At 39.0% G+C, this 21,268-nt stretch overlaps 1 protein-coding gene across 1 annotated transcript; it reads left to right on the top strand.

The window, feature by feature from the left end:
* Nucleotides 1–10,822: 10,822 nt before the first annotated feature.
* Nucleotides 10,823–11,730, top strand: LOC148803441 (uncharacterized). Its single transcript, XM_088895831.1, has 2 exons — nucleotides 10,823–11,504; nucleotides 11,690–11,730. Exons 1-2 carry the CDS (start codon nucleotides 10,823–10,825, stop codon nucleotides 11,728–11,730), a joined length of 723 nt encoding a protein of 240 aa, XP_088751957.1.
* Nucleotides 11,731–21,268: the final 9,538 nt, after the last annotated feature.

Below are 21,268 nucleotides of genomic sequence, written 5' to 3'. Positions count from 1 at the left end.
AAATGTGGAAGACCTAATCTCTTACATAACTTTCCTCTGTAACATTTGGGTGGTTAATTTTGAAGCTTTCAAAGGTCTGTCTCTAAATGACCTCCAAAGTAACCTTCCAGCCATCCCGCAGTCCTCTCCTAGATCTGAATCAACCATGAGAAGCCTTATTAGGGAAGAAGGTGGGATGATTCTACACTTTGATGGTAGTGCCCAAGGATCTACCAGCCAAACAGGAAATGGTGGTGTCTTCTGTAGGGGATCAGCTGGGCTTATAGTGGTCCGATTGGGAGAGTTGATGCTATAAACTTTAAACAAATCAATCCATATCATAAAAGTTGGCAGCCACCAATAATGCCAACTATCAATCAGGTGGTATTCATCAAAATTCAAGGGTGGGAATTGATTAATTTGTTTAAAATGGTATCATACCTTTTATCAAAGATAGATATAAATTCCAAGGGGTAAATTTTGAAAAAATAAACATATTTTAGAAGCCATAGCATTTAAATTACTTTGCATTGGAATTGGGGATGGTTTGAATTTGCATTTTACACCACTTCATGCTTGAGCCTTCAAGCCATCCTCATTCAAATTTTGACAAAAGGCCAACCTGAGCCTGCTTAAGTTGCACTACTAACATTATCAAATAAATTTGCTGCATTCAAATTACCAAATAGTATACATAGTAGGGTAGGCTAGGCCCGGTTTTGAGCTCAACCCTAAGAATTAGGCTTAAGGTCAGCTCTTTCTAACTTGGGCTTAATCTGTATAAAAATTTGACGCACTATGTTGGTCTCCTGGTGTAGTTGGAAGCATGTCGTTAACCACTTTAGAAAACTAGCTTATAGATTTATAAATTTTTCCAATCCTCACATAACCTTAAATAATGTAGTACATGGTAAGGAAGGGGTCGAACCCACAGGGAAGCGAGGGAATTATTATTTTCTTGTTCCGGATAAATAAAAAGAAATTGGAAATGGGAATTGCAGAAAATAAGAAAATAAAATCTATTAGTGCTGAAACTAAAGGTTCGGAATTAAACAAGACAATAATTAAAATTCAGAAATTAAAGGAGTACTGAAATCAATAAAAAAAATAAAAAAAAAGTGATCCAAAATTCAGATCCAGTGGCGGTAGTTGCAGATTGGCCGGACAGCTTGCAGGAGCTCCTCCTGACAAGAACTGGGCATCCTTCCCTTCTTCAGCCCTAGAACCCCTTGAGACACCTTAGCCTTGAACCAGACGAATTTGGATCTGCAAGATGAATAGAAATTAAATCTAAAGGAGTGTTGGAATTAAAATAACAGAAAATAAAATAAAGAAAATAAAAAGACAGTTGATCAAATCTAGTGGCGGTAGTTACAGATTGGCTAGACTGCTTGTAGGAACCCCTCCTGATAAGAGCTAGCGTCCTTCCCTTCTACAACCCTTGAACTCTTCAAGAAACCTTAGCCTTGTGAACCGGGGGAATTGACCAACCCCTTCTCTAGGGCCCTTAGGGTCTTTTTTATAGAAAATGGTGGATAAAACTGGGATTAGAGAAAAGAGGGGGGGGGGGCAACTGGGTCTTTGCAGAAATATGGGCACCCTAGGGTTAAGAATGAAGGGTTAGGATTGTTCTAAGGTGATCCTAAGGCTGAGAAGAGGAGAGTGCGCCCAATATTATGTAGGACTGAGATTTGGGCGCCCAGAATTGGATATTGGAGATTAAAAGGAGTGGGTGGCACCCTAAAGTGAATGGTTGAGATAGAGAGTGAAATAGAGGGCTAAGATTTAGTGGCTAAAGGCTGAATGGTGGGGATTAGGAGTTAGGTGGTGCCCAAGGGTTAGAATGCACTCAAAATAGAGTACCCTAGAATGGAGGGTGGAGATTAGATGTTAGGAAGGGATGGAAGGTGAGGATTTAGCAGTTAGGGGCGGCTAGGGTTTGCTAGAGATAAAAAGAATGTGTGGAGAGGCGCCCTAGGGTTTACTAGGGAGAGGGGAGCATGCTAATACAGTAGGAGGGGCGCCATTCTAGGTTCAACAGATAGGAGGCGCCCTCCTATGCTCAGTTTTTCACAAAAATACCCCCTCTCTCTGCTGGACTTCACACCAACTTCCCAAAAACTGCATTTCACCCATGAAACTTTCCCAGTTCTCCACAAGATTTGCACAAAGACCCTCAGGAGTCACAGTATTGAATTTAACTGGGAAGATGGCACATTTTGACTATTCTAAAGCAGAAAATAACCCTGAAATGATGCCCTTAAGACATCAAAATACAGAGTTATCATCTCCATTTTTCTTTTTAAACACAAGCAACAAATATACTTCATATATTAACCTATATATCTTTCAGAGCCCCCTCCCTCCTTTTTGATATTTTGTACCTAATTTTGGTTTATCACCACATTGCTAAGGGGAAAATTTCCAAACCATTAACATCTAAAACTTCAATAGGAAGATTACTAAGAGAAATGAAAGACTTCATGGTCAGTAACTATTTCTGCAACTGCATTGCAAGTAACACATTATCTGGAGTATGTCTTCAGGCTTCCACCTTCTAGGGGACTCTTACACAAGCACTTTAGTAGTCTATAGCACAGACCTTTCTTTTCTTGTTCTTCAAAACTCAAAAGTAAAAGAAAGAAGAGGTGTACTCTGAATGACTTACAAACAATGCTATGGGCTAGAAACAAATAAACTAAAAAGCAGCTTACTTCCTCATTGGACAAGGAAAGAGATGAGCATGGCCTTTTAGAGGAATACTTCAGCTATAGTGGAGGCACATGAATACTGATAATTCCTCAGAACAATTTGGTCATGTTTGTTTAACTCCAATTGTGGAAGTTAAATATACTTTTCATAAAGAATACCCAAAAGAAAAAGAAATCCAAAGAAAGGCGTTTGATCAACTAGAGCTTCCAAGTACATGATAGTTGTTTATATGGTGAAAATGCTAAGTCACCCAGTTCGAGCAGAAAAATGGTTTCCTGTTACACATCCATGCTAATAACAAAACAGATCAAACAGAATACAAAATTGATCCATTATATAATCAGCAAAAAGAATAGGAACATGCTGTAAGTCCCAAGACAAAATTTCTGGTGAAAAGAAGACGGCTGAAACATAGAAAGCCTGATCTTCCCACCATTCAATATGGTTTTATTAGAAATACAAATTTCATCTTCATCCTATGTATGTTTTGTATGAAGCACGACAAATTTCATTTTTTGGAAATTAAAAAACCAGTTTCAGCGAAAGTGTCACAACATGAACTTACTGAAGACGTTTGTTAGAACAATCAAAATATGTGAAAAGTAGATCGATCCCAATAGAGTAGGAGCAGATCTGCAAAACATAAAACCATATTCAGTTAGTGAAAAAAAAAAAAAAAAAAGAAGGCAGAAGGAGGAAGAGGAGGCAAGAAAGCATAGCAAGGGCGGTGGATTTCGAAGAAGAAGAAGAAGAAGAAGAAGAAGAAGAAGAGGAAAGGAGAGAGATCCAATCATGACCTTCCCGGAGTAATACAGGTCAGATCTTCAGAGTCCAACCGCCGAACTGTAGAAGGTTTGAAGGAGGGAGTGTCGAGAGAGAGGAGAAAGAGAGAATCGGGGGTTTGAGGGGTTTTTCCGTTATTTTCCTTTTTATTGATTTAACCAGTTGGATTAGGAATCCGATTCCTGGGGGGTGGATCGGGAATGGCCCTTCCCTCAAATGGGGGATTTCCATTCTGCTTGGAATGGGAATCGGATTTTGATTCTGCCCAACCAAACATCTGGAATCAGAATGATCCATTCCAATTTCGATTCCGGACTCTTATTCCTGCGAACCAAACAGACCCTTAGAACACAGATCTGTCCATTGTCCTGTGCATGCCCAAAACTTGAATAGAAACCTGCTCACTTGAATGAAGACCTGTCCATGGCCCTATACATGCATTCAAAACCTAAAGCCAAACCTGTCAATGATGCTAGACTTATTCAAAACCTGAACCTAAACTTGCCAAATCCTTATTATTGTGTAAAAATTGCATTTTTTTTTAAATTCCTACGTCAACTAAAGATACTACCTTCCAAATCTATCACCTAATCATTGACAATGTCTTAACACCAAATACATCCATCAGATTCTTAAGCACCAAGCAAGGGTTTTATTAACAATGTCTCTACGAGCTATACATATGCATGTATGTTTGGTTAAATTCATTAAGAACTTTCCCCCAACCATTTGCTTCTCTCTTATTATCTCTGTTCTTTAATTGGATTTGATGCCAATAGGTTTCTAACAGAGTACCAAACACCTTATCTATCGGGCTAGAAAAGTTCTGATTAGAGACTACCATGCTTCCCATAGAAACCCAGAGGAGACAATCCAATATAATTAGGTCCTGTGACCCCTACATCAACCCAATGAGGTTGAGGCCGTTGAGGGCTCTGGGTGGCTGGTTGATTCTTCTTCTTCTTTGATAATTAAACAAAAGCAACATTAACTACCCAAAACTAAAGTTTAGAGCTAAGCAGTAAGCACAACCAAGTGAGAGGATTACAATTGATGCACTCTTGATTCAGGCCCGGTTGTTGACCCATCAATACCATTTTAACAACCTTTTGGTTTAGGTTAAAACTTAAAACAAAGAAGTGATTAAAAAAACTAGGGAGGGAGAGGCATAAATTGAACAGACTCAACTCAACTCAACTTAAAGCAATTCATTCAAGTTTTTTTTTTTTTGTAAGTTCAAAGTATTAACCCAGTAATTCCTCACCTCACACTTTCCACAATAAACCATACAATTAACAGCAATGAGACAGAGATCACGCAAGAGAGAGATTACCTAGTAGTGTTGGTGTCCTAGGATGTTGTCCAATGGTGAGAGGTCGACATCGACCGTGAGAAAGGGAGATCGCATGCGCGAGAGAGAGAGAGACTGAAGGAGAGCGAGCAATGAATGAGAGAGAGAGAGAAGAGATTACCTATTGATGCTGGTGTCCTTGGACGTTGTCCGGTGGTGAGAGGTCGACGTCGACTGTGAAAGATAGATCACGAGAGAGAGAGAGACTGAAAGAGGGCGAGCAGAGAATGAGAAAAGGGGAGATGAGAGAGAGAGAGAGAGAGAGAGAGAGATTACCTATTGATGTCGGTGCCCTTGGATGTTGTTCGGTGGTGAGAGGTCGATGTTAACTTTCAGTTCGGTGGTGAGAGGAGAAAAAAGCCCTCATTCGTGCCCCAACTTTTAGCGGCAGTCGATGTATTCTATAGCGGCAGTTGGTCTTCAGACATCTGATCCTTAAGTCAGGGATGAGTGATGAAAGATAAAAAGCAAGAGAACAAGAGAGCAAGATAGCTTTTAGTGCTTAGTCGTGCATAACTTCTATGGTTAAAATTAAGGATGCCTTTATATAGGCACAGGTAGTTGTGACCAACTCCTCGGAGGGAGGTCTCCCCTTTTGACGAGGTTCCTAGTCATATCCTAATGAGGTTGCCAGTCTACTCTACCAAGGTGGTTTCGATGCACCTGCAAGGTGAAAGAATGGTAGGATCCATTTAATGGATGCCATAAAGGTTGCGGAATGGGTGGGCGAATTTCAAAAAATTTTCCTACCTTCTCCCAACTGGGAATCACATTCCCTAAATTTAGAATACAATATTCAAGGACCTTACTTGAACCATAGTCGAACCAGATCTGAACCAAAACAAAAAGGGAGAAATATACTTGATCCGGAGAAGCAGTATCTCCCAAAGTTGGTGTTCACACCCAAAGAAGAAACTAAGATCCGCTCCTGCTGAAGATGACACTGCTGTGGGTGGAACGGAACCAGTAGGGTGCGTCCTACACACTGGATCATTTGCAAGAATCCTCTGGAAACTCTGAACACCGAATCTTTTTCAGTCTTTCCTGCAAGACTGATGTCAAGAACTAATTTCTCGACTTCCTATTACTGCAAAGATCCAATCTTGCAAGAGGGAATGGCGGCGGCTGGAGGAGAACTCCAGGGACGAAGATGGTTGAACTGTTTCTCTTCTCTCTGGAGTCTATATGAGATCAAATCTCAATTTGCAAGAGGTATCCTTGCACACACAACCCTGATTCGAAATTTGATGTCTCTCTTAGGCTTTCTCCTCTTTTCTTCTTGATTAAGAAACCTCCTAATCAGGAGTTATCCCAATCCAAATTAGTATTTGGATAGGGGATTATCTTAATCCTATCTGCAGATTAAGTTAGCTTACTCCTGATCTTATCAGGAGGTTACTAGATTCAAATATAATTTGAATTTGGTCTCCTAGAGTGGATAAGGTTAAAGGCCCAATCCTTTTACTAACATTAATCTCAGATTCGCCCCATAAATGGGTGATCATATCAGTCCAACTCGAAATGGGCTTTTGGCCCATTTAGTGTTCAGTGTTTAATTAGTTTCCAATCTGCTGCCCAGTTGGGCTTCTTTGTATGGCGTGGGACCCAAGCAATGATCTACACACCAGCCACATGGGTTCGGCCTAGCCTTTATTACAAGGCCTAGCCGAATTTCACTGAAAAAACTCAGTAAACCCCTGAGCCCATCATATGGACCCTATGAGCCCAACACATACATTAAGTGGTCCCTGGGCCAAGCCATCTTATAAAAATCCAGGGACTGTGGGCAGGTGCAAGATTAGTCCATTAGGTACTATCCTAAATGGTCTTACACTTAACCTCTCAGCCCTTAATGATCAAGCACTGCCCGACAAGAGAGGACCTCTCCCTCGGCTGCAAGGAACAGTGCCGCACTCTCTACTCACATGGATCCCGGGAATTAAAACCATTTGCAAACATTTTGAAACCGTACAAATATATATATATATATATATATATATATATATTAATTTTGCAAAACAAAATTCCAACGATTAAAATCAACTGCCGGCAGTTTGGTTTCCATCAGAGAGAGTGCCTTTCCCGATCATTACCCTTGTCCGACAAAGGGGCTAATCCTGTCACTATGATCACCCACTCAGATGAACTCTCGGACTGTCCCAACATACCCAGGTTTTGATCCCCGCTAAGGATCTCACTGATTGGCATATCAAAGACAGCCCGATCCGACACCTAATGAAGTGTCATAATCGAGTCTAGGGGTCAGGTGTAACTTTCCAGTTTTGCCCATCTGTCTCCAAGGTATAGGGCAATACTGGAAATCTGGTCCGGTTCAAGGATTCAAGTAATCCCATGCTGCATGTGCCTTCGGTCTTACCCTGGTGGCCGAGACAGGCCATCCCAACACTTGGTGGCACACCAGTATCAGCCTTGGCAGGATAAATCTCCCCACACTTATCCAATGGCTGTGAACATTTAAAACTAACACGAGTCTCTATAAATGTCCATTTTTAGGGTCTTACATAGAATCATACCAAACAACATGAATCAAACATGCACTTTGATTATTTCCACTAAATAACAAAAGTATATCAAATCGGATTGAAGTTAAGGGCATACAAAACAAAACTGTCTAACACAAGGTGCACCTGATGTCGCCGGTCTCTCTCTTTCTCTCTCTCTTTCTTAAATGTCTTTTTAAAATGTAATAACGACATGCATTAAAATAAGAAAAATTCATAAAATGGAGAAAATAAATAAATAGCTTCTCTTAAAGGAGATACATGCTGACATGGACCGTCCAATTTTATTACTATTGTATATACATACATACATACATACATACTACATATATACATACATACATACATACATACATACATACATACATACATACAAACATATATATAGATTTTCTTTAATAGCATTAGAGTGGAGTTAAGTGGCAATTTTTTCTGATCCAGTTGGGTATCTGAACTCTCCGACCCAATTGAATTGGGTACGCAAATGCTCTAATGGAATTCATTTTTTTCCTTTCAGTTGGATTGACCCACCATTCGTTAATCTTAATGTCTCAATGCTTAATGGTTTGATTCATTTCAATTTTGAGAAATGACATTGAATTTGGGAATTCATGTCCCTGAATAGGTAAACACTATGAACTAATATCATCATAGGCAAGGATTAAAATGTTTAAATTATATAATTTATAATTTATATGAAAAAAATGTACTTTAAATACACTATGAACTAATTACATTTTTTCTTGAAGATTATTGATAATTAGTATATATTTTCAAAAAGTCATTTTAATGGTTATATTTATTAGAAATCATGTTAATCCAATTTTGGTAATTATGACAAAATTATTGGTACTTTATTTTTGGTTATTTTCTTGGCTAAGTTCTATTCATTAAATGTAATTTTCTGTTATTTATAACTTAAATTATATTTAAATATAATTACTTTTAATTATAGTTTAAAATTTAATTATAATACTTACAGTTTCAAATATAATTTAAATAATATTTAAAAAACAATTTAAATTATAACTTACATTATTTAACAATTTAAAAAACTCTTAATTAATGAATTAATAAAAATATTAATATTTATTAATCAATACAGTATGTTAATAAACATTGTTAATTAATAATACTATAGGTATTGAAAATATTATAAAATATGACTAATTATTAATACTATAATTATTAAAAATATTGTTAATAAAAAATAATACATTATTTTTAACAAATAATGTTAATTATTTAAAATACTGTAAGTATTGAAAATTTTGTAATTATTAAAAGTACTATATTAATTAAAAATACTATTAATTAATAAATTCATTATTTTAATAAATACTTTTTATTAACTAATAATACTGTAATTATTAAAAATAATGTATTAATTAAAAGTACAATTAATTCTATTAATTAATTGTAATAATACTCTCTCTCTCTCCCTCTCTCCCTCTCTCTCTCTCTCTTAAATGTTATTTTAAATGTAATAATAATATGCATTAATCTAATCAAAATTGGCAATGATTACTTTTTTATACTTTAAAACAAAAGAAAATAGGAAAACTGCAAAAAGTTGAAAAATTAGATAAATAGCTTCTCTCAAAGGAGAGACATGCTGATATGGACACTCCAATTTTATTATATATATATATATATATATATATAAAATAACAATTGAGGAAGTTGGAGTTTGATGTTGTAATGAGCTCTATTTTTTTAATGTTCACTATGAGTACAGATGCTCTCTTTTTAACTCTGTGTCCACTAATTAATTAATTAAGGGCAATTTTTTTTAAACTATCCCTACTATTTAGCTAATTGATAAATTATACCCTTACTATTTACATATTGTCTTGCACTATTCCTACTGTTTTTGACAATTGACTAGCTCTACCCCTATCGTTAGCATCCATTAGTATTCCGTCAAAGTCCGTACACTTGTGACACCACATGAGTTTAAAACTTTTCTCACACTTGTCACCTTCTCAGGATTTGAACCCGAAAAGCCAATCTCTGTCTTCAACCTATAAATTGAGCTCTGGTTCTTCAGTTGCTCCTTCGAATCAAAACCTTCGAGTTTCATTTATATGGAAAAGGGCGGCCAACTATGGACTGGCCCACTGGATTGAAAATTGCTCTAGGCTTTGCGAGTTAGGTCCAAAACCAGAAGCTTGTCTGAAAAACATGAGCATTGGAGATTCAACGATTCAAGTTGGTCCGGTGGAAAAGAGTTTTTGAGTGGGGTAAAAGACACTTGGGATTGCTGATTCTTCCTTAAAGATTGGGATGAGTTGATGGTGTGAAAACACTTCCTGATGTCGAATTCCAAAAACCAGCGAGAGTTCCCCTGCTCTTCTTTGATCTATCTTAGGGCTGAGTGGCAACCTTGACCCAAGAAGAAGTGCGATGTGTCTAGAAACTTGAGATCGTAAATGGATTCGGGTACCATTCTGATCGCCTCTTTCATGATTTTTTCTATAGGTAGAACTACTATGAGTGGTCTAAACTTAGACCCTTTTTTCTTTCTTCATATTGTAAAGGGGAGAAAAGCTCATTTTTTGTTCCCTCTATTGATAGATCAGGGCCCTCCTGCTGTCGTTTCCATGACTCATAGGGCTTCCCTCTGTTCAGACTGGTGCCGCCAACTCTCCTAGGACCAGAATGATTATCCCTGCCCGATGGGTCTATATCCATCCTTGAATGTCGTTGGGTACTGTTAACTTCCTTGCCATTATTGTAACCGTCACCTGTAATCTACGCAGGTGTGTTCGCACTGATAGTGAGCCCACTCATCTGGCCCATGCATCATCTTGCGTGTCCCATCCACTGACCTCTTCACCACCATCATCTATCGTAACTAACCCAGATAAACTCTACCTCTAACAAATCCAATTATCCTTACACTCATGTATATCATTGTACAGGTAAACCTTATCTCAACACAGCTATAAATACAATAGTTGATCAACCCCAAAGAGAGTGATCTTCTTGTTCTGATCAACATTGTTGTTGACTTTCTTTATGGTATCAAAGCTATTGCAAAACTGCTTCAACAATGTCCGCCTCAACTTCAACATCTCAGATTGATGCCAGTTCGTCCTTAGTACCATCTTCATTAGTGATCTCAATGATCTCCAATCTTGTACCCATAAAGCTGGACAACACAAATTATCTACTCTGGAAATCATTGTTCGAGCCCATACTCAGAGGACAACATATCAAGACCTTCATTGATGGATCCAAACAAGCTCCAAGTGCGAATGATCCAACGTTCATGACCTAGTCTAGAAATGATCAGATGTTGCTCTCCTAGATTCAAGCCACCCTATCTACATCAGCTCTCCCATACAGGGTAGGTGTGAAGTCATCCAAGGAAGCATGGGACATTTTGGAACATTGCTATGCATCATCCACCCCCATGCACATCACTTCCCTCCGTAGATAGCTTCACCGTCTGAAAAAGGGCACTCTCACTATGAACGATTACCTCCAACAAGTTAAAGTTATCTGTGATCAACTTGCAGCATGCGGGTCACCCGCGTCTGATGATGAACTGCAAATTTACATTCTTGACGGATTACCACCATCTTATCGTCCATTTTCTTCCACTATTTGTGGTTGTGCTCGAATTGCAGCAATCACTCTTGAAGAACTTCATGATCTACTTATCTGTGAAGAAATGTCACTAGCAAAGGATATTCCTACAAAGACCTCTCACGCTGTTGCTGTAGCCAAGACACAACAACAATCCCAATATATGTGCCATCCAAACTCATCAAACCGCCAACATTCTCAACAGAATGATTACAAATGCCAACAAAAGCAGCAAGGTGCACCCTCCTCATGTCCCTCACAGTCCAACCAAGGGCGTAATCATTCTACTTCATCTTCATGTCCAACCAACAATGGCTCTAGACCTACTTGCCAAATCTACAACAAAGTTGGACACATAGCTATTGATTGTTTTCAAAGACTAAATCTTACCTATCAAGGCAGACATCCACTAGAAAAATTAGTCGCAATGGCAGCTACATCTCATGATCCTGTCGATGATGGCACATGGTATTCGTGCACTAGTGCTTCTTACCACATCACTCCAAACCTCAGTAATGTATCTGACTCACTCCCCTATGATGGCTCTAATTCAGTCACAATGGGTAATGGACATGGCTTGGGCATAAAACATATTGGCACTACCACTCTAACTTCTCCCACCTCCACCTTTTACTTGAATCGTGTTCTTCATTGTCCTGATGCCTCCTCCAATTTACTTTCAGTTTACCAATTCTCAAAAGATAATAACTGTCAATTTACCTTTGATGCATTTGGCTTCATTGTGCAGGAGAAGGTGACTGGGAGGATCTTGCATCAAGGACTGACTGAAGGAGGACTCTACCCCTTTCGTCCGACCTTGGAAAGCAGCTCTCCCACTGCCTTCACTGCCCGCAGCCCCTTTGAAGCCATCTGGCACCATTGCTTAGGTCATCCATCCTGTGACATCCAAGCTGCAATTTTTTCACATTTATCCATCAAAAAATAAAAGCAGTCCGAATGTGTGTTCGTCATGTCAACTTGGCAAAAGTTGTCGTCTCCCATTTTACACTGTGCTTTATCATTCCAGCAAACCATTAGAACTTTTGCATTGTGATTTATGGGGCCCAGCCCTGGTATTATTTATTTCCAAATTTTGATATTATGTCTTATTTGTTGATGATTACACTTGGTACACCTGGCCATTTCCATTGCGTTTAAAATCATATTTCTATGATGTCTTTACCTTGTTCAAAGCCAAGGTAGAAATTGTTAGACAGTTTTGTATGCCCTTAGCTTCAATCAGAATGATGTACTTTATGAGTTTATTGTAAATGAATAAAGATACATATTTGATTCATGTTCCCTTGGTATGTTTCTGTGTAATACCCTTAAACCGGACACTTAATGAGACTCGTGTTAGTTTAGAATGTTCACAGCCAGTGGGTCGGTCTGGGGAGACCTATCCTGACAAGGCTGACACTGTGGTGCCACCAAGTCGGTTGGGGTGGTCTGTCTCAGCTGCCAGGGTGAGACCCTAGGCACATACAGTGTAGGATTAATTGAATCTTTGAACTGGACCAGATTTCTAGTATTGCCCTGAACCTTGGAGATTGATGGGCAAAACTGGAAAGTTACACCCGACCCCTAGACTCGATTATGATACTGCACTAGGTGTCGGATTGGGCTATCTTTGATGTACCAATCAGTGAGATCCTTAGCGGGGGTCAAAACCTGGGTATGTTGGGACAGTTCGAGAATTCATCTGAGTGGGTGATCATAGTGACAGGATCAGCCCCTTTGTCGGACAAAGGTAATGATCGGGGATGCACTCTCACTGATGGAAACCAAGACTGCCGGCAGCCGATTTCAACCGTTGATATTTGTTTTGCAAAATATATTTTATATAAGATATAAAAGTATATATATATGGTTTCTGAAAGGTTTGCAAAAGGTTTTAATTCCCGGGATCCATATAAGTGGAGAGTGCAACACTGTTCCTTGCAGCCGAGGGAGAGGTCCTCTCTTATCGGGCAGTGTATGATCATTATGGGCTGAGAGGTTAAGTGTAAGACCATTAAGGATAACACCTGATGGGCTAATCTTGCATCTGCCCACAGTCCCTGGGTGTTACAAGGTGGCTTGGCCCAGGGACCACTTAGTGTAAGTGTTGGGCCCATAGAGCCCATTTGATGGGTTTCAGGGGGTACACTGTCGTCAGCAGTGCATTCGGCCAGGCCTTGTAACAAAGGCTGGGCTGAACCCATGTGGCTGATGTGTAGATCAATGCTTGGGTCCCACGCCATACAAGGAAGCCCAACTGGGTAGTAGTTTGGAAGGTTTTTTGAGTACATAACCTTAAATGGGCCTTAAGCCCATTTCGAACTAGGCTGATTTGATCAGTCATTTAAAGAGGGCGAATTCTGAAGTGGGTCAGCTAAAAGGATTGGGCTTAGACCCTATCCACTCAGAGAGTCCAAGATCTAAATGAGATTTAGATCTGGAAACCTCCTAATTAGATTAGGAGATAGCTGATCTGATCTGCAGATAAGATAAGGATTATCCCTTATCACTAAGGGACTTCTAACCCAAATATGATTTGGATTAGCAACTCCTAATTTGATTAGGAGCTGATCCCTTTGAGATTATAAAAGGGGAAGGGGGCGGCAGCCTTTTACATGATCAATAGCATTCTTCTCTTTGAAGAAAGAGAGATTGAGAGATTTCCTGCATACTGCGAATTCTCTCCTGCCGCCACCTTCTTGCCATTGCCATTCCTTTAGTTCGATCTCCAGTTCTTGGGAGCAATCAAGATTTTATCTTGATCTCAATCTTTTGGGAAAAGATTGGTTGGAGCTGTACTCACAAGCCGTCCAGTTGATTCTTGCGAAGGGTCAAGTTCTTTTGAAGAACATTGTTGATTCTGCTCCATCCTTCACTACGCCATCTTCAGTGGGAGCAGATTTTGGATCCTTCCTTGGGCGTGAACACCTCCATTGGGAGATAGTATTTCTCCGTATCAGGTATAATCCTCTCCCACTCCTTTTGGTTCAGATCTGGTTCAGTTTATGGTTCAAGATTGATCCTTGAAAATATGATTTTCTAAATAGGGAATACGATTCCCAGTTGAAGGGAGAGATAAATTTTTGAAATTCGCCCCTTATTCCACAATCTTTGGGCGTCCATAGGATGGATCTCTCATCCCTTCAAAAATTTCTTTGACTCAAAAATTAAGGTGTTGCCTACGGATGGGGGGGGTAAATTTTCTGGCACACCCTTCACCTCCCTTCTTAGTGTTCATGGTATTACACACCAATTCTCATGCCCTCATACACCCGAACAAAACAGTGTGGTTGAGCGCAAACATCACCACATTGTTGAAAAGGGACTCACCCTTCTTGCCCATGCCTCTTTACAATCACGTTTTTGGGTCGAAGCCTTCACTACTGCTCTCTCATCAATCATATGCCACTTCTAGCATCTCGTTCCCAGTCTCCATTTGAACGGTTGTTTCACTCCCGTCCTGACTACACCCATTTAAAATCCTTTGGGTGCCTTTGCTTCCCTTGGCTACATTCGTAAACTGCATTATCATCCACACATTGTATCTGATGAGAGTAGAATTTATCATATTTTTATCCCCAATTATTCTATCTTTTATACTAAATTAGTATCTAATTGAACTCATATCTCTTGTATTTTGGTCCAGGGTATGAAAGAAGGCATCAAGAGCAAAGAAAGACAAATCGGATGATGGAGACCACGTTAATGAGTTCATGTATTGGAATGTGTTATCAAAAAAAAAAAAAAACTCGTGTGAAATGGAACATAAAATACACTCACACCGAGAGAAAAAAGAGTTAGTGTGAGATGGAGCATAAAATGCACTCACACTAAAGAATAAAAGGGTGAGATGGAGCATAAAATGCACTCACACTAAAGAATAAAAGGGTGAGATGGAGCATAAAATGCACTCATCTCTAGATCCCAAACCCTAATTCACCTTTTGATGCATTGCACTCATGATAAGTGGTGGAGATGTGATACATGAGCAAGCTTATGGTAATAACATTCCTTGTTCGTTTTGAAGAATCATGAGAGAGTATTTTTTGAATCTTGCCACATGTGATTATGAAAACAAAGAGGGCTTACTCTAGCCCTAAATTATTCATGCGAAGAGATGCCTGCTTCCCTTGATTGTCGATCTCACTTGGGGACATGAGGATTGGCGATTTAAGATTATTCATTGACAAGTTAAAAAGGAAAAGAAGTGGACGAATGGGAGGACCATTAATACTGGATCAAGGCATGCGGGAGAACAAATACCCTGTCAAGAGAAATCCAAAACAAATCTTCAGTTAATTTGTTCTTGTTTTAAGTTTGTTTTGAGTTTTGTCTTGCCCGAGGACGGGCAAGAGTTTAAGTGTGGGGGATTTGATGAGAGTAGAATTTATCATATTTTTATCCCCAATTATTCTGTCTTTTATACTAAATTAGCATCTAATTGAACTCATATCTCTTGTATTTTGGTTCAGGGAATGAAAGAAGGCATCAAGAGCAAAGAAAGACAAATCGGATGATTTTTCACAGTTTCAATATCGTTCAGTGATTTGGGCCTAACTCGCGTCTCCGAACTCCGAATGGGCTGATTCAAGATCCACTAGAAAGATAAGAGAAATTGCCACAACTTTCATGTTTTGGGCTTTCGCAGATTCGGCCTGCATCGAAGTCAATTCTGGGCCCGAAGTCACGGCAAATTCATAGGAAGGCCCAATCTGCACCTGAAGCCCAACTCGCAGAAAAGCCTGGCTGAAGCTCAATTCGCAGAGGAGGTCTATTACGAATCCAAGAACAAGAAACTAGGAAGAATCCTTCTATATTTAAATTCTTTATGTAATCTTAGAGTGATAAAAGGATTGAGTTCAAGAGATAAAGAGATAGGATTAGAATTAGGATAGGACTTTCTATTTCCTATAAAAATCAACTTCAAGAGAAAGTAGGAGACCACCCCCTCCCCTTTAATCTATATAAAGGAGGGGGCGGACCAGCTTTAGGTATCACTGGATTACTGAATCATTCAATCATTCAACTTCTGATTTGAATCAAGAATCAATGAGCAATCAGTCAAGAAGGGTTCAAGAAAGGTTCAAGAATCCAAGAAACTTCAAGAAGAGGAGATCTCAGCACTATGGGTGAATTCAAGAGTTCTTTCTTCCCCTTTGTTTGTTTTAATTCTTCCATCATGAACTGATTTGTTTCTTGCTAGGGCTATGGAAAGCCTAACCATGTTAGTGAATATATTTTTATCTTCTTGATTCATCCAAGATTGTGATTTCCATATAGTCTATGAATTATTGTGCTTAATGCAATTAAGAGCTTGGTCACCTCTTAATTGATTTGGGTTATGTGAATGAATTGAGAGAGGAATTCACATAATTGACAGAATAATTCATAGTGTGAATTGAATGGTATATAGAGATATATATACATGATTCATCTGAATTTAATGGTTTTCTTGGACTTAATGCACTTCCATCTTGAGAGCTCTACTCGAGAGATCGAAGGGTTACCTGATGGGCGTAGGTTTAGTATATCTCAAGAGATAATACTAAATAAATTTGTGAAAATCTCAGCTTATGGGAATAACAATTAGTCTTGGATAATTGGACCCATCAATATTCATTGCATTGGTTAGGTGGACCAAAAGTCCTAGCGATTCCATCATTTGCATATTCGATTAGTGATCACCCTTGTTTTTATTTTCTTTGTTCCAGTTTTTATTTTCAGTAATTCTTGTTTCTTTAAATCTAAATTTTGACTGTCCAAATAATTAGGGAAGACTGTAATTCTAATACTTATTTTGTTTAATCCTCGTGGGAACGATATTATTATACTACTTGATAACTAGTGCACTTGCTAGAGTTATATATTCATAGTTATCAGTATCTTTCTGGGATATAGCATTTGTCACAAGGGCTATAGGTGTATCAACATTCAAAACGGGTGTATTTACATTTCTCACCTTGTTGTTTTTGATGAACACACATTCCCATCTCTCTCCTCAACCCCAAATGACCCACTGCCAAAACTTCATCCATCCACCATTTCAACATGACTTCCGAATATCCATGGGCCCACAGACATCGTTTGGCCCACAACAACCACCCCTTCACCTCCCCATACGTCCTCCGCCTCCCCACGGGTGCAGGTTCCTTTTGGTTCGCCGTCACTCACAAGAGCACTTAGTCCCTCTACAAGTGATTACCCAAGGCCCACCGCTACAACCCATTCCCCATCACTCCACCCCATGGGCCCACCCACTACAACCCAACCTGAACCGTCACCAGACCTTCACTCAACTTCATCTTCCCCTCTCAACTCTACGCTTCCCCTCATCTCCACCAAACCACCTGGCCCACCACCACCTCATTATCAAACAGCTCCTCAACGAACTCATCCCATGGTCACACGATCCCAATATGGGATCTTTAAGCCTAAAGCCTATAATACCAAATACCCTCTCCCATTATCTCTCACTACCTCACACCTTACTGAACCAACCACTTACACCCAAGCGTCCAAACACCTTGAATGGTGTACCGCCATGGACCAAGAACTAAACTCACTTCATGAGCAAAAGGCGTGGTCATTGGTCCCTTACCGACTTGGTATGAATGTGGTGGGCTACAAATGGGTGTACCACACCAAGTGCAATCTAAACGGGTCTGTACAGCGATTCAAAGCCCCGTAGTGAAGCATACCACCGCCCGTGTTGTTTTCATCAGCAACTAGGCATTGACTTCATTGAAACCTTCAGCCCCGTAGTGAAGCATACCACCGTCCGTGTTGTTTTCTCACTAGCGGTTACCCTTGGTTGGCCACTCTGTCAACTAGACATAGAGTGTGCATTCTTGCACAGTGACCTCCAAGAGGAGGTTTATATGTCTCAGCCTCCTGGCTATGTGGACCCTACACATCTTGATCATGTTTTTCGTGTGCATAAATCAATTTATGGGCTCTGCCAAGACCCTCGTGCCTGGTATGACAAATTCAAGTCCATTGTCATTGAGCTTGGATTTCACACTTCTTCATCTGACCCTTCTCTGTTTGTTTACCATCAAGAAGACACACATGCTTTACTATTACTGTATGTTGATGACATGATTATAATGGGCAACAACCCCTCCATTTATTCTCTCATTAAACAACTCAGTTCATCTATCAAAATGAAAGACCTAGGCCCATTATCATATTTTCTTGGGCTTCAAGTCAACCGCACCAACGATGGATTATCACTTCATTAGTGCAAATACATTTTAGACCTGCTCGATCGTGCAGACACGGGTGGCTGCAAACCCGCTCACACTCCGGCATCATCTTCAAGACTTGATGCTTCCTCTAGCCCACCATTAAAGAATCCAACCACTTACCGTAGTTTAGTTGGTAAGCTCCAATATGTAACTCTCACCAGGCCCAACATCGCCTTCTCAGTTAATCAAAACTGCCAACATCTCCAGCACCCAACTGAATCTTACCTAGCTGTTGTTAAACGGATTCTGTGATATTTAAAAAGCACCATCTCCTCCAGGATCTTCTTCAAACCAGGCCCAATTCAGCTAAGTGCTTATTGTGATGTTGGCTAGGCTGGCTGTCCACTGGATCGTCAGTCTACTAATGACTTTTGTGTTTTTCTTGGGCTCGATCCTATCTCCTAGTGTGCCAAGGACCAACCCACCATCGCTTGCTCACACTGTAGCGGAAATCTCCTAGTTGTGTTCCCTGTTCAAGGAACTTCATATTCCCATTCTCTACACTCTAGTTATATGGTGTGAAAACACTTCAGCTATTGCGCTCGCCTCAAACCCTGTCTTTCATGCTCTATTCAAACACATCGAAGTGGACTATCACTTTGTCTGAGAATAGGTTTCTCGCAAACTTTTGGATGTCTGCCATATACCCTCTGATGCTCAGTTCGTTGATCTCTTCACCAAAAGTCTGCCAGCCGCTTGTCTCATCTATCTCCTTCGCAAGCTACACGTTAGTGAATCCCCATCCAGCTTGAGGGGGATGATAGTGAGCCCACTCATCCGACCCTTGCATCGGCCCATGCATCATCTTGCATGTCCCATCCACCGACCTCTTCACCACCATCATCTATTGTAACTAACCCAGATAAACTCTACCTCTAACAAATCTAATGTATACCCTTGCACTCATGTATATCATTGTACAGATAAACCTTATCTCAACACAACTATAAATACAATAGTTGATCAACCCCAAAGGGGGTGATCTTCTTGTTCTAATCAATATTGTTGTTGACTTTCTTTGTGCACCCCTTGAGTGGATGAGAAAGAAAGGATTTCTCGAAGTAGTTCTAGACCCAGGAGTCATCTTTCCTATATGAGCAGTTGGTACATGTATCAATCCGTGGAAGAGTGAAAGGGTCACCACTACTGAGGATCTCCCCCCTAATCTTAGATAGGTCATCTGAGGGTTTGCCATGGTTCATTCCTGTGCTTACACACAAAGCTACCCTTCGATGAAAGCTCTACAAGACCACCTACCACTAGTCTTCGGCCAATGGTTCTTGAAAATCTCTTTCATTTTGAAAATTTGAAAGAGAATAATGGGTAAAATGGTATTTTTTGTCTCTCCCATAACAGGCGTTAACGACAAAGAGGTTCTTAACAATTGTCAGAAAACTTACGGGTACTCTACGGCAATATGTAAATAGTAAGGGTACAGATGTACAGTTTGTCAATTAGCTAAATAGTAGGGGTAGTTTAAGGAAATTGCCCATTAATTAATTTTTATGTTACATTCATAAAAAAATGATCTAGATTTCGTAAAACCTTTTTTAAGTCGGGTGAAGAAGACAATTGAAAATGGATTAATTTTGACCCATTTTCTATTGTCCCGTAAAGTATATGGGTACCATATACCATATGACACCACATAAAATTAATTATAGTTACATATATTAAAATAATTGTAGTACTTTTTTTAAATTAGGCCACAGTACAATAATAATATAATATTAGGAGTTTAATATATTATAGTAATAATATAACATTACTATTATATTAATAATTATTATAATTAATTAAATAATATTAATTTTATAAATTAAAATATTTTAACTTAATTTAGATAACCAATAAAAATTAATAAATAATTACAAACATTTTAACTTAGGACTTAGTAGAAGAAAATTGTGTGGTATTATAATATTAGGAGTTAAATATATCATTCTAATAATTATATATAATCAATTAAATTGATCTTAACAAAATATTAAATTATGAATGAAAATAATAATTTAATACAAATTTTCCTAACAAAAAACCAATACAAATTAGAATCCATGTAAAGTAACTTAAAATAATGTAAATTAATATATAATAGGGGTGCAAGTCAAATTATTAGAGGTCAATTTATGGCCAACACTAGCCTAACTGAAGTTTGGGGTTGGGTTGGGATGTATATATACATACATTCGTGTGATTATGGATGCATAGTTACACAGATACATACATGCCATGCCATAATTATTGGAAAATTTTAATAATTTTCATAAGTATTAGATACTATATTTATAAATGCCATAATTATTGTAAATATATTTATGAAAGGTTTTATGGGTTTTGGGGATAACCCCTAGGGTAGGAATGACAATGGGCATGTTCAAGGCGGGATTCATAATCCTCATCCTGATTTTGAGTCTTAAATTAATCCCTGTCTTTAATCATTATCCCCGCCAAGAAAAAATTTAGTCAGCATCCTCGATTCCCATCTGGTCGGGGAATAGGCTACTTAGCAGGGATGGGGAAAATTGTCCCTACCCGCGAGTTGTATAGCCCCAAAGAGCAATAAGTTTTAAGTCTAATAAGCCCTAACATCATTTTCCCGTGCATCACATGAGAGTCCGTATTAGCACCCAATTTTTGCTCGATCCCTTCACCCTACCTCTTTGTACCCTCATCATAGACCCCAAATACTTAGAAACATAACCAAATCAACTTGAGACTTTTCAAAACCCGAAATACCCTCCTCTAATACAATCCACAAGACAAATAAAAACCTTGAGATAAATATCAATGTCCGATCAAACATCATCCATAGACTTGGAAAACTACAACCTAGTTACACATCAGTTTCCATGACTAGACTACAAAGATCTACCGTTCATCATGCTAGCTTCCTTTTTAACGACCCCGATCTATGGGATAATCAAACCCCAACTCCTCAAAATCAAATCCAACATATCCATCACCTCAAGATCATTAGGAAACAATCAACTAGAAAATCCCACCACGAATCTACGACAACCAACCACTAAGACATCAAGATCTCATTCTGATGGCCCTGAATGATTACCAAGATCGAC

Source organism: Nelumbo nucifera, chromosome 1 (genome assembly GCF_055504915.1).
Source record: "Nelumbo nucifera cultivar China Antique chromosome 1, China Antique-T2T, whole genome shotgun sequence".
Taxonomy (NCBI): domain Eukaryota; kingdom Viridiplantae; phylum Streptophyta; class Magnoliopsida; order Proteales; family Nelumbonaceae; genus Nelumbo; species Nelumbo nucifera.
Note: the sequence above shows the minus strand (reverse complement) of the source record. Positions and strands in the feature narration are given on the sequence as shown.

Coding starts and splice junctions, on each gene's coding strand:
- LOC148803441 (XM_088895831.1), top strand. CDS start 10,823: ATGAACGATTACCTCCAACAAGTTAAAGTTATCTGTGATCAACTTGCA. Junction 11,505..11,689: donor CTCTAATTCAGTCACAATGG/GTAATGGACATG, acceptor TTCATTGTGCAG/GAGAAGGTGACTGGGAGGAT.